This window comes from Pogona vitticeps, chromosome 1 (assembly GCF_051106095.1).
Source record: "Pogona vitticeps strain Pit_001003342236 chromosome 1, PviZW2.1, whole genome shotgun sequence".
NCBI classification, from domain to species: Eukaryota; Metazoa; Chordata; class Lepidosauria; order Squamata; family Agamidae; genus Pogona; species Pogona vitticeps.
In genome coordinates, this window is record NC_135783.1 from 65,309,405 (window position 1) to 65,323,385 (window position 13,981).

Consider the following 13,981-nt stretch of genomic DNA (forward strand, 5'->3'; position numbering starts at 1 on the left):
GACAATCCCTGAGAGACACAAAATTCATCCTGTATCTCCTCTCCAATCTCGGTCTCACTGTCAACAAACAGAAGTCTCAACTCATTCCCTCCAAAACAGTACAATACATAGGGGTCTGCTTGGACGCTGTAAAGGGTCGAGCATTTCTCCCCCCAGAGAGGATACACAAGATTCAACGAGCCATCAGGAAATTTCACCCTCGTGCTCGGGTGACAGCCCATCACGCCCAACACCTTCTCGGCCTGATGTCTTCTACAACACCGGCGCTCGCTCACGCTCGCCTCAAGCTCCGGTCGCTCCAATCATGGTTCCTCACCCTTTTCGACCCTATGATGGACAGCCAGAGGAAGCGCCTTCGTGTCACCCCGGAGCTAGTCAGACAGCTCCAGTGGTGGATGTACACACCCCACCTCACGGTTGGCCGGCCCTTTCGTCCACTCCGTCTCACCGTTCAAGTCACAACGGACGCCAGTCCATCCGGCTGGGGGGCGCACTGCGGCCATCACACCATTCATGCCCTCTGGACCCCACAGGAAACCATGCTCCACATCAATCACCTGGAGTTACTTGCAGTTATCAAGGCCTTCAGGTCCTTCCTTCCCCTGCTACAGGGCCGCGGAGTTCAGCTGGTGACGGACAACACTACCACAATGCACTATGTCAACAAGCAGGGAGGAACTCGCTCTCACTCACTCCTGTACCTTTCCATTCTCCTCTGGGAGTGGTGTTACCGTCATCATATCTACCCGGTAGCCATCCATGTAGCCACAGAGGACAACACAGTTGTGGACACTCTGAGCAGGCTTCAACATCAGACACACGAATGGGAACTGAACTCTCGGGTCTTCCACGACCTTTGCTACCAATGGGGGACCCCAGTGCTGGACGTGTTCGCATCCCCTCTCAATGCGAAATGTCCCCGGTACGCGTCTCGAGCAGGTCTCGGCCTACATTCGCTCGGCGACGCATTCATGATTCCATGGAACCAGGGTCTCTTGTACATGTTTCCACCGATTCCGTTGATACAGAGGTCCCTAATCAAGCTCCAACGTTCAATGACTCCGGCCATTTAATTGCACCCTTTTGGCCTCGCCAGGTGTGGTTCCCCACTCTAGTCAGCATGGCTGTGGACTCCATGACCCTTCCGTTGTGGCCGGACCTGCTGACCCAGGAAGCAGGCAAAGTCCTTCATCCCAACCTCGACACGCTCCATCTGACGGCGTGGAGGATCGTCCCGAAATCCAAGAGGTCTTGACTAACGCCGTCAAGCCCTCCACGTCTCGCTTGTATACCTACAAGTGGAGAAGTTTTTTGAAATTTACCCAGCAGAGGGATCTTGTTCCCTCCCCTGTCTCTCTTTCCACGCTTCTACAGTATCTCCGTTACCTGTTTGATTTCCACCTGTCTATATCTACTATCAAGGTGTACCTTGCTGTGGTCGTCTTCTTCCAACCCAGGGCTTCTTCCTCTTCCCGGCTCTTCTCTCACCCTACCGTTCGGATGTTCTTGAGGGGTCTCTCTAACCTCCGACCTCCCGTTCGTCCACCACTCCCACAGTGGTCCCTTCATTTGGTTCTGCATGCTCTTTCCAGGCCTCCATTTGAACCTATGGCTACCTGTGACCTCAAGATGCTTTCTTTAAAAACGCTGTTCCTGGTGGCTATCACGTCTGCTCGCCGAGCTAGTGAGTTGGCAGCTCTCCGTTATGACCAACCCTTCCTTCAATTCTTTAAGGACAAGGTTATGCTTTACCTGGACATCTCTTTTCTACCGAAGGTGGTCTCCGACTTCCATGTAAATCAGCCACTGATTCTACCAACCTTGTTTCCGTCTCCGACTACTGACGTTGAACGCATGCTTCACATGCTCGATGTTCGACGATCCCTGGCCTTTTATGTCTCTAGGACCAAGGACTTTAGACAGGCCAACAGACTGTTTCTCTGTTATTTTGGTTCAAAGAAGGGCGGTCCGGCCTCGCCGTCGACGCTCTCTAGGTGGCTCGTATCTACCATCACCCTTGCCTACGAGCTCAACCACAAAGATCCTCCAGAAGGACTTAAGGCACACTCCACCAGGGCTGTGGCCTCATCAACTGCCTTACTCCGTGGCGTCGACCTGCCCGACATCTGCCGGTCTGCTACCTGGTCCAATGCCTCTACCTTCATAACCCACTACAGATTGGACATGAGGGCAAGAGAGGAAACCAGATTCGGGAGGGCAGTGTTAGCATTGGCTCTTCAGTGACAGCCCACCATCCGGTTAGTAAGCGTGCTAATCACCCTTTGTGTGCATTCACAGAAGACCACGATGAAGAAAGAAAGGTTACTTACCTGTAACGATGGTTCTTCAAGTGGTCATTCTGTGAATTCACACAATCCCGCCCGGCCTCCCCTCTGTCTGTCTGTCACTGGCATCTCTATGACTCGAGTGCCTATGGCGGACAAATGGAACTGAGGGACGGTTAGGCTGGGCGTGCGCAGTAGGGGTAGTCCTAAACATTGTTACTTTTCTCTTGCAGCTAGAGAATGTTCCGAGAGGCCCAACGCTGGCGCTGGTATTAACCCTTTGTGTGAATTCACAGAATGACCACTTGAAGAACCATCGTTACAGGTAAGTAACCTTTCTTTTTCCCCTCTGTGTGTGTGTGTGTTGCAGGAAAATGGACTAAATATGCTTGTTGTTAGACAGAACATTTCCCTGAGGAAGAAGCTGAGGCAGAAGGTGAGCTCTCTTGGGAGCACACCTTTTTTGGGGGGGGGAGGTATATTTTTCTAGGCAGACCTTTGCTCTCCCTGACCACATGGTCTAAGAGGATGGGGGTTTGGCTTTAAATGAGTGTGAGCTATAGGATTAAGCCTTTTCCCTGAGGAGGAAGCTGAGGCAGAAAGTGAGCTCTCTTGGGAGCATATCTTTGGGGGGATGGTATATTTTTCTGGGCAGACCTTTGCTCTCCCTGACCACATGGTCTAAGCGGGCGGGGGTTAAGATAAGTTTATTTACGGTCCTTAGACCAGTCACATAAGTATAAAACCTCATAAAACATTAGAATTGTTAACTTTCAGTAACGGGGATTTGGCTTTAAATGAGTGCGAGCAGAAGCACAAAATGAAATTCTCTGATTCTATTTTTTTACTCTAATCTAGTAAATAGGAAAGGCAAATAGCATTACATACACCTGGGGTCAGGAAAGTTTTAGGGGTCAGATCATACTTCCACACTCTTAGGGAGCAGGACAGGTAGGTTGGGCTCATCAGCCTTGGAAGGAGAAGGAAAACTGATTTCAAACCTCCACTGCCTTATGACTATATCCACTGATGGAAAAGGCTTTAGGAGTTAACCTCGAGGCAAAATCTGGAGCCGGAGTCCCGGAGGCAGTTAGTGTCATTCTGGCAACTCCTGCGACATGGCTGGAACCAATTGTATTGGCTCTTGCCTTTCCATTGGACTATTTTAGTGATGTAAAGAGGGGGAATTTGCTGCTTGGGTAAGAGCCTATCTTCCATATTATTTTACCCAGGCTTCATGCTCTGGAGAGGACACTCCAGCTTCACATACAGCATCAAATCAACACGGAAAGGGATTGCCACTCTCAAATTGGCCTTCTCAGCCACACTAGATGCTGTTCCAAGTCCTCCATACAGAGCACATTTCCATAGTCTCTCGAGACTGAAGGATGCCTATCAACAGTGCTAACAAACATGAAACTATACTCTAGATTCTCCATACTCTGCAAAAGGCTAATAGGTCTTGTTTTACCTAAAACCTTTTTCTGTGTCTTGCAATAAAATATATACAAAGGCTCTGTCCTGCTCACTGTGATATTTTAAAACATAAGTCTTTCTAAGGGTTGACTATCTACAAGGGAACAAACCAAAGTTACATTTCCCCTTTATTTTAAGGAACAAGCCCCAATAGTTACATGCTTTTTTCTAATTCTGAACATAACATAACAAGGTCTTTAAAATAGATAAGCTCGTACCTGTTTGGCCAGAATTTGAAGACTTATGGATCTGGGCTTTGGAGACCATTTTCTATAAAAGAGCAGAGAGAGAAGTAGCTATCATGCCTATAACAGACAACCCAAGCATTAAAAAGTAAGGTTGGTAGGGTCCTAAAGGACAGTCCCTACCTCTGATCAAGGCATGATTACAAGCAAAGGAATACAAGCTATACTACACTGAAATAAAATCTTACATTTGAAGCAGATAGTAAGATACATATGTGATATTTTTCAGCTGTCAGGAAATACTTCTCAGCAACAGATTGATGGTAGAAGAGGGAACGAGTGGTGATCTTCTAGAGAAGACCCCACTTTTTTTATACAGTTTTCCATGGGAAGCAAAATAATGCCAAAATATTTTTCCTTTGTATAATTGTGTTTTGCACCTACAATTTTCCTTGGGAATCAAAATAATGCCAATAATTGTGTTTTCCTTGGGAAGCAAAAGGCCTCCTCAGGTGTTTAAACCTTTCCCCCCCCCAATCTTTTTGCATAATTGTGTTGTCTTTTCTCACCCACAATACAACAAACTCTGCTGAAGCCTGCTTAAGGGGGGGATACAGAGGTCTTTTATAAATATAGGTCCTCTGAAAACCAATAAATTTACCCAAAAGCAGGACTTCTAAGAATATTTCTGAATAACAACTGCTTCGGGTATGTGTTAATAATCTTTAATGGCTACAATAGGGCTTTTTCTGAGGCTGTTATATTCTAAGCAGGAAAAAGCTTTTGGGAACTGCTGCGTTCCAGCCTCTTTGCATAATTGTGTTTTCCCTGGGAATCAAATAATGCCAATAATTGTGTTTTCCCTGGGAAGCAAAAGGCCTCCTCAGGTGTGTAAACATTTTTCCCAATCCCTTTGTAAAATTGTGTTGTCTCTTCTCACTCACACACAAATAAAACACATTCTTGCTGTGCCTACGGGTGATCTGTCCAGTGGGACTAAACCATCATAGCCGGATCACTTTTGGGGTAAATTTCCCAAAAGCAGGACATCTAAGAATATTTCTGAATAACAACTGAGGGGTGTGTGTTAATAATCTTTAATGGCTACAATAGGGCTTTTTCTGAGGCTTTTATATTTTAAGCAGGAAAAGCTTTTGGGAACTGCCAAAGCCTGCTTAAGGAGGGATACAGAGGACTTTTATAAATACAGGCCCAGACTGTATGTAGCAGCAGTGTGGAACCAGATATAATGAAATATAAATTGTTGCCTTTTAAAAGTATTATTTTTATTCAAATTTTACGAGCTTGACAGAGAAAAGTTTTATAGTGATAACCTTTAAGCCCGGTTAACACAGTCTCTAGAAAACTCTGATCTGATTTTCTCAGTAACTTTTTTTAAAAAAATAATAGGTATTACTAAAATTTGTTACATTTTTAAAAGCTCAGATATAATCCACAGTTCTAGTGATGCAGACAACATGATGCTGATAAGCAACCACTGTAAGAACATAAAAAGAAGTCTTAAAACAGATTTTTCCACATAACATTCACAGCATTCTTGAAAGGCTGTGTGCGCCCCAGGACAGACAGACGTGGACCTCTTCACCAGTCATTTCCAGGTGCATTCCCTCACACACTGCTTTCATATAGCCAATCAGACAGTGTTTCGGAATTCCATAAAGGCTTGCCCTTACAATGGATCTCATGGCCTTTCCTTTTGTCAGGGGTGTTCCACTTACTTGTAAATGGGATGGTTCCTGAAAAATCAAAGAGGGGTTTTAACAAACACATACACAGAGTAATCATATATAACATCTCTCTGGTGCCACCCTTCCACAAATGATTACATACCGGTGTTTCAGAATATTTCTCTATATTAAAGGGAGCTTCCATGTTATGCCATCTTTCAGGTTCCTCCAGGTGTTGTAGAGATGCAGCATGCATATTCTCATTCTCAGAATCTGTACTTGTGTACCACTTTCTGGGGTTGGCTGGGGTTTTGGTGTCCATGTCCTTTTGGCTTTCCGTTTTTGGGGGCCCCTGGGTACCAGGGCACTGGTCTTCCCTGTCCTCCATCTTCTCCAAGCCACACTGGTCTCTGCAAAGAGTGGCAAGCACGTGCAGAAGGCCCCCAAAGCCACCGCTGTGGGGTTTCAGCCCCAGGCAGCCTAAGGGCATGCCAAGGCATGCCGTATGGCCACCCCTTTTCTAGCCAAAACCCTCCAACCTTGCCCCATTGACTCACAGGACCACGGGGGTAACTCGTTGCTTTGGGAACCAATCCTGAGGCCATGCTCTGGTCATGGGGTACCCCGGTGTCTATGAACCCCTCCTATAGGCCTATGGTGGCCTCAACAACCCCATACATCACCCTAAAGCCCCACCCACCCAGGAGGAGGGCCCTGGGTCGATTCTTGACCCTTTGTCCCACCTCACAGGGGTGGCACACCTGTCAAAAGTGATTTTGATGAATGATAGGTGGTATTATTACTGGAGTGTGCCAAAACTGTGAAGAAAAGAAACAGATTAATTACCTGTAACTGTAATTTCCAAGGGCCCTGTATGGCTGACTACTCAAAAGACTTCAATAACAGTTCAGTAAAATGTTTTTGTGGTCATTCCAATAGCACATGTGTAAAAACTGAGAACTCAAGAGTAATCCACCTAAGCATGGTGGCTGTGTATTCAGAATTGGAGTAGGACAGACTCAGTGAAGTCTTGCTTCTCACTCCCTTACTGGTCTTCAGCTGTGGACACTATTAAATTGTATGGCAGTTTGCTAGCAGTGCATTGGCTTGTTTAAATGTTTAGGAAGCATGTGTGGGTCTCCTCTTAAACATAATGTTTGCCATGCAAAATACATAGAAACCTTTATGCATGCCATGGACAACCACTGGGGTAGATCTAGCTTGTTGCTTTTTTAAAAATTTGTTTTACTGAGCTAATCAGCAAGTTACAAACATAACAGGAACCTTGTATTTAATTATCTTTATTTGCAGTCTACAAAAAGCTATATAAATCACCAAGTGAACAAAATGAGAATATCTCCTTTGATTTGCTGACTGATAATATACTGTTATTTCATATTGGTGTATTTAATAGTCTTATTTCAGTGTTTTGGTTTTAATCTTCCATTTGGTAATTCTTTTTCGATGTCTTCTGAGGGGCAGATTATAAATGAAATAAAAAATATTATGGCTTTACTTCATGTTCAACAGATTTTAACAATCCAATTAATGTAGTACCCTGTTTCCCTGAAAATAAGCCCTAGTATGATTTTTCAGGATGCTCGTAATAGAAGCCCTACCCCCCAAAATAAGTCCCAGTTAAGTGAAACCCCGCCCTCCACCATTGTGCCACATTGTGCAGCAACTGTAAAATAAAGGATCCCCTGAAAATAAGCCCTATTGCATTTTTGGAGCAAAAATTAATATAAGACCCTGTCTTATTTTCAGGGAAACATGGTACTAATCTTAAGTGACCCAGGGTGAACAAGCCTTTTAATAGGGCAATGAATTCTCCATTAATTTTTGTCATGTCAAACTGAACTCCCTGAAGTTTAAAAAAGTTTTTTTTACCAAAAAATTTCTGTGTTTCAGGTTGCAACAGCAAATCTTGCATGGGCCTCAGTAGCAATACATCAAGTAGAGGTAAATCTCTGGATTAAATGCTGGGCGGGGGGATATGTAAGAAAAGCAATAAAATAACCTTTGCATATGTAAAACATTATCAGGCAGCACTGTAATATCTAAATTATGTAAAAAGTTGGACAGTATGACCAAAACATGTTTCATTAACTCTGTTTTAAGAAAGTTGTTTGATAATTCCTTTTTGATCCTGGTCCAAATCCAGCTCCATCACATTTCTAAATGTGTTTTCCTTCCTTCCTTTTACTGTGCCCCATAGTGCAATGCATACTCTGGGCAGTTTACAGCAAACCAATCAAAGAAAGAATAAATACAAACCACTAAATTAGTTTAACTATCTTTAGAACAACATTGGACATTGCAGATAATGTCAGAAATAAAAGGCAGCTTTAAACAATTCTTATTTTTACTAACTTCATCAAAACTACAAAGGAAGGCACCTGGTGAAGCTGTGCTGCAAGTTTATTTCAGAGGTGCGTGTGTGTGTCACAGAATGGACAGGGGTCGCAAAATGCTGCATTATGTATGGCATTGTGCAGAGACTTCTTGTAGCCATGGGTATAGCCATGGCATGCTCCAATTCCCATAGTTCCTCAAGGTGCTCTGTGGCTACTCTCTGCTCTTGTTTCCTTTGAAGTCAAGAACTCAAGAAAAATGAGGTCACTTTCCCCCAGAGTTCCTTACTGTCTCTTCTTCCCTGAAGTCATCTCTATTGCTTAGAATCAAGTCAAGGACAACCTCTCCTCTAGTTTCTTCCTCCACTTTTTGTAGGAGAAAATTTTCAGCCATACAAGTCAGGAATTTATTGAAAGGGCCATATTTGGCAAATGTTGTTTCCCAGCAGATGCCAGGATAATTGAAATCTCCCATTACTACTACATCATTTCTCTTTGAAATTCTTGCAGTTTGTTTTTTAAATGTTTCATCCACATCTTCTCCTTGATTGGGCAGTTGTTAGTAGTCTCCAACTGCAACACTTCTTTTATTTTTCACCCAGATTATATTCTTCCGGATGCCCATGATGGGACAATCAAACTCATTCTCCTGTATTTCTCTGCAGACACATGTATTTTTGATATATACTGTAACTCCTCTTTCTCTTCTTTTTGCCCTTTTTGAACAATTTATGACCCTCAGTTCCTGTATTCTAGTCATAGAAGTCAGCCCACCAAGTTATCTTTATCAAGCCATATTTACCCTCCTAAACTAAGATTTCCAATTCTTCTTGTTTGCTTCCATGCTCCTAGCATTCGTATATAGACACCAGAATTCGTGTCACTCTTTTTAATGTTGCTTCCTTCACTACATGTTTCCCTGAAAATAAGACAGAGTATTATGTTAATTTTTGCTTTAAAAAAACGCATTAGGGCTTATTTTCAGGGGATGTTTTATTTTTTTCATGAAGGACAATCCACCACCTTTTTCTGGGTATAAGATGTTACTTTCTCCTAAAATCATTACACTAAAAATTGACGGGCATCTTATACACTGAAGTAAGCTGAGAACATGGAGAGAACAAAACTGCCTGTACCTTGCCTCTGTAAACAGGCTTCCTTCAATCATGAGGCTTCGCTTCCTACAGTCAGGAGACTTAGCTTCCTCGCATCATGAGCCTTATGGAACTGATATCAGCTGATGCTGAACAAACTGATTGGAACACACCTTGTTGGAGGTGGAGCCTGTAGGCTCAGATGCAACAGGGACTCCTAATGTCCGAGCGTTCTGACCCCAGAGGCTGAATACTTAAAGCTAAGCTTTCTTAATTTGGGGGTTAGAAAAGTGGTAAGGGAGCCTTATCAATGGAAAAATACAGTACATTTATTCAAATACAGTAATGTCATCTTCTTGTTGCTGCACAATGGTAGAGGGTGGGGTTTCACTTAACTGGGGCTTTGGGGCAGGACTTATATTACAAGCATCCTGAAAAATCATACTAGGGCTTATTTTCAGGTTAGGTCTTATTTTTGGGAAAACAGGATATATTTGTTCTCTCCTCAGCATTCTGCTCCTCTGCTTTGTCTTGCTGTTCTTACAATTTCAGTCCCTTCCTTGACTGCTGCTGCTCAAGAGTTCTGTCCGTGTACTCTTCATCTTCTCTTATAGTTCCCAAGTGTGGTCCCTTGCTGCTCCAGTTCTTTCACTTTTTCTTCCAACAGTGTAACCAGTTTGCACTTGCTGTATATGTACGTTGTACTGTTCTCAGACATGAAGATAAACATTGCAAGTCACTACCACTGCAATGGTCCAGGCCCTGTCAAGGAGACCCAGTGGAGAAGTGAACTCCCAACCTCTGACTTTACAGCCAGAGATCTAAACCACCAAACTATCTAACAGTTCATTCCTGTTATCTTTTTTCTTCCTCCCTCCTTTCTTGTTAAAGAGAAAATGCCGAAGTGTGTAGCTATTATTTGTCAAATTGAACTGGTAGAAGATAATGTAACTTGCCCACCTTGATCATAGCTTGCCTTATAGACTGTTTTTGTAAGATGAGAGAATTGTGGGGGAAAGGCAGCCATTGGTGAACAGAGTTGAACACTTCCATTTTGTGGACTTATGTGAGCTGTGACCTGGTTGTCCTAGGTTTTTCCATTCACAGTTTTAAATTTAAAGGAGGAAGCAAGTAGTGAAGTCTTCAAGATGACTGAATAATATTTGTCATTTTTTACAATATAAAATAATAGGGTAATCATCAGTTAGCACATCTGTACCTCAAATTGAAGTATGCTGTGTGTCATAGTTGCTTTTATTTGTATTTACTGTATAGGCATTATATTTTAATTTATTCCTCCCTACTAAACAGTCTGGACAAGTAATATGTATATATGTGCCACAAATTCATTCTGATTCTAATCTTCTGCTTAAGTAAGCAATAGTTTTTCCAATGTTCCAATCAGGTATCCAGGGGCCTTGCCAAACAGACTGAATTGAATGACTTCCTTCTTGATGTGTCAAAGTAAGTTTTAAAATGAGATGGAATCTGAGTGTGTTAAGTGCATTTTTCTAGGTAACAGATACATTTTTATTCCTCACTGTTTTGTCATTTCTTTGGGAATTTTTTGTGGTTATCCAATTTTTGTTTCTGATTCAAACAGGTAATACTAACTATAGCCATAAATTATAAATATGCTAAATAAATTCACAAGATCATTATTTAGTGTAAAGCTGTATTGTGAATTTTTTTGAAAGACTCAGAATGATTTGGTTGGATCCAAATTGAGTCTCATTAAAAGCAGACTATTGAAATGAATGGAAAATAATAATGACTAAATAATGAATTTAAATCCCATTGTTTTCCTTTTCTTTAGGTAAATTCACAAAAGTCTAGGTATAAGTCATTGAGCATATTACTGTCCACTTTTGATGTGCATTGCCAATCAGCATAGAAGGGTTATGTGACCCGTAATATAATCTTAATTATAATTATTTTCCTAGTTTATTTAAATTAGTACTTGTATTTCCATTAAAGGAACTGTAAAAAATGAAATCGTGGATGAAAATGCTAAGCAAGAAATTTTCTTCAAAATAATTACCTTGGGCCTTGTATTACTCCCATAGAAAGCTAATGTACAGCTATATATATATATATATATATATATATATAGATAGATAGGTAGATAGGTAGATAGGTAGATAGGTAGATAGGTAGATATGTATGCATGTATGTATATGTATATGTATATGTATATGTGTGTGTGTGTGTGTGTGTATATATATATATATATATATATATATATATATATATATATATATATATATATATATATATATATATATATATATATATATATATATATATATATATATGTATGTATATATATGTATGTATATATATGTGTGTGTGTGTGTGTGTGTGTATATATATATATATATAGTAGTTTTAGTAGTAGATACAAAATGAAAGATCTTTATACCTAAACTAGAAATTGATCTCATATGTTCTTTATCTTGTGGGTCTGGATATAAGATTTGAAAAGAACCTCTATTTCATATGCAGGATTAAAGGTGGTTCAGTAATGTTTACAGGTGAGAAATGTTCAGTGCTTTACAAGAGGTGGAATTTGGGACTTGAATGAGAGAAGTCTGAGTTCAGTGGCTCAAGCCACTGAGTTACCCTAGGAAAGTCACTATTAGAAATTTTTTAAAAATGGTGAATTATTTTGATTAATTATTTTTCAAGGTTGATGAATTACAAATTTACAGTTTTTCCTGATGAATTCATCAATTTGTTCTTTACTTTAAACCCCTATAAAATACACCCAAGCACCTGGAGTCAACAAATGGATAAGAAAGCTCCCCCTGACTCTCTGCTACACGTCCCCAAAGTTTGCTGAAGTTTGGATTTCAGGTGCCCAGGTAATACACCCACAAGGAGAGCCTACCCCCAGAAAGTCCCCCCAGGCACCCAGAGACACCAAAATCACAGAAAGCTTCCTCTGACTCTCCTCTACAATCCCACAAAGTTTGTTTAAGATTGGTTTCACAAAGCGAGCTGCTAAAGGGCACTTGTCTGGTGGGACCCACTTTGTGGATGTATAATTTGGATATCTGAAACTGAATCTTCACCAAACCTGTAGGAGAGTCAGAGGAAGCTTCCATGCAATGTTGGTGTCTCTGAGGGCTGTTTTATAGCTAAATAAACCAAATCTAAAAGTGTTAAAAATCCATTGATTCATATTCATTGGGGGCATTGATTTCTACCAATACAAATTGATACAATAGTGGGTTTTTTTGAACAAATTTAGTATTTTTTTCAGTTCGTGCCCATCTCTAGTCATTATCTTTCAGTGTGTTGGACAAATATCTCATGGTGTGTGCCCTTGTGAAATTTACCATGCTGTAGACTGGGTGTTTGTCAGTGCTCCTCTTTAGTAAGGAGAAGCCAGATTCGTTATTCCCACTGCCAGAGCAGGTGATCTGCACTATCAAAGCGGACAACTTTGGTTTCTTAGGTCTATTCCAGTTTGCCAAAAGATGATAATCATTGTTTGTATGGACAATTAAAAACCAGCACAAGTTCTTGGCAAGTTATAACATCTAAGGACATTATTTCTTCTTCCCCAGAACATATTTTGATAACATAGTTGCAATAGATTCTCTACTTGAACATATCATGGTAAGACAACTTCTACTGAAATTTCAGAATTACATCACTGTTCCTTTTAAAATACAGCATGCAGCATGTTTGTTTGTTTGTTTTTTTGCCATCCCTTGCCCCATATCCATGTGTCTTGCAAATAAATAAATATATTGAATTTGCTAATTAAAACAATTAATTGTCCAAATCTTCTGAGAAATGGGATAATAATTTGTGCAGTAACATTGTATGACATAATGGGTTGTGACTGAATGCTTCTTTTGATTCCCATTACATGGTGAGAATTCTGAAAGAATGTAAAACTTAGAATTGATAGGGATCAGACATTGCGAGTAGGAACCAGACACTAAATTTAATTTTAGAGTGCCATAATCAACTATTCAAAGCAATAACAAAAACATGCTTAGTATCTATATAATGCTATATTCACAACAACTTCATATTTCTGTATTATAATTAGGGTGTGTAGTGTTGATAGACAATGCCTTTCTTTAATAAAGTAGTTAAGAGTCTTATACGAGGGGGTGCTGATAAGTATTGAGTCTTTCCCAGAAAAAATTGAGCTAAGAAGTTGTAACTGACACACTATTCTACATATTCCTCCAGGAAGTCAATGCACTTGCAACATGTGTCCTGCAAATAAAATTCTTCCAACTGCTGGTGTAACCACTCATTTGCGGCATTAGTTGCCTCCAGAACACTCCCAAATCGTTGTCCCTTTAGGTGTTTTTTGAGTTTGGGGAACAGATAATAGTTAGAAGGAGCCAGGCCGGGGGAATAGGGTGGATGGGGCATCACTTGAAATGCTAAGGACGTCAGTTTTGCCATTGTTTCACCTGTAGTGTGTGACAAGGCGTTGTCATGGAACAGGAACCTTTGGAAAGCTTTCCTTGATATCTTGCCTCAACTTCGTCAATAAAGCACAGTAATATTTTGCGTTTATGATTGAACCCCGTTGGAGGTAGTCCACCAGCAGAACTCGCTTTTTATCCCAAAAAAACCTGTTGCCATTTACTTCTGCACCAACCTTTGCACTTGGAACTTCTTTGGCCTGGGGGAAGCACTGTGCCTCCATTCCTTAGACTGTTCCTTTCTGTCAGGATCATAACAGTAGAACCATGTCTCATCACCAGTTACCAGTTTGCCCGGGAAATCTGACTCATTTCTTGCATAATGTTCCGAAACAGCCACTGATTACTCCACACGTTTCCTCTTTTGTTCGGTTGTTGAAAGTTTGGGGATCCATTTGCTGCCAGATTTCTCATTTTCCAGTTGTTGTGGATAATGGCACCA

General features: G+C 41.2%; 1 protein-coding gene across 7 annotated transcripts in view; it reads left to right on the top strand.

Annotated features, from left to right (window-relative positions):
- Positions 1–13,981, top strand: part of PDE10A (phosphodiesterase 10A) — a 332,447-nt gene that overhangs the window by 265,521 nt on the left and 52,945 nt on the right. For 4 of the 7 annotated variants that reach the window (XM_078383193.1, XM_072994372.2, XM_020808648.3 and 1 more), the window contains 3 exons: positions 7,546–7,596; positions 10,467–10,546; positions 12,655–12,706. In XM_078383193.1, coding sequence (XP_078239319.1) covers positions 7,546–7,596; positions 10,467–10,546; positions 12,655–12,706 — 183 coding nt within the window. The remainder of the gene's footprint in view (positions 1–7,545; positions 7,597–10,466; positions 10,547–12,654; positions 12,707–13,981) is intronic. The other 3 variants (XM_078383194.1, XM_072994362.2, XM_020808688.3) reach the window with 1 other exon arrangement.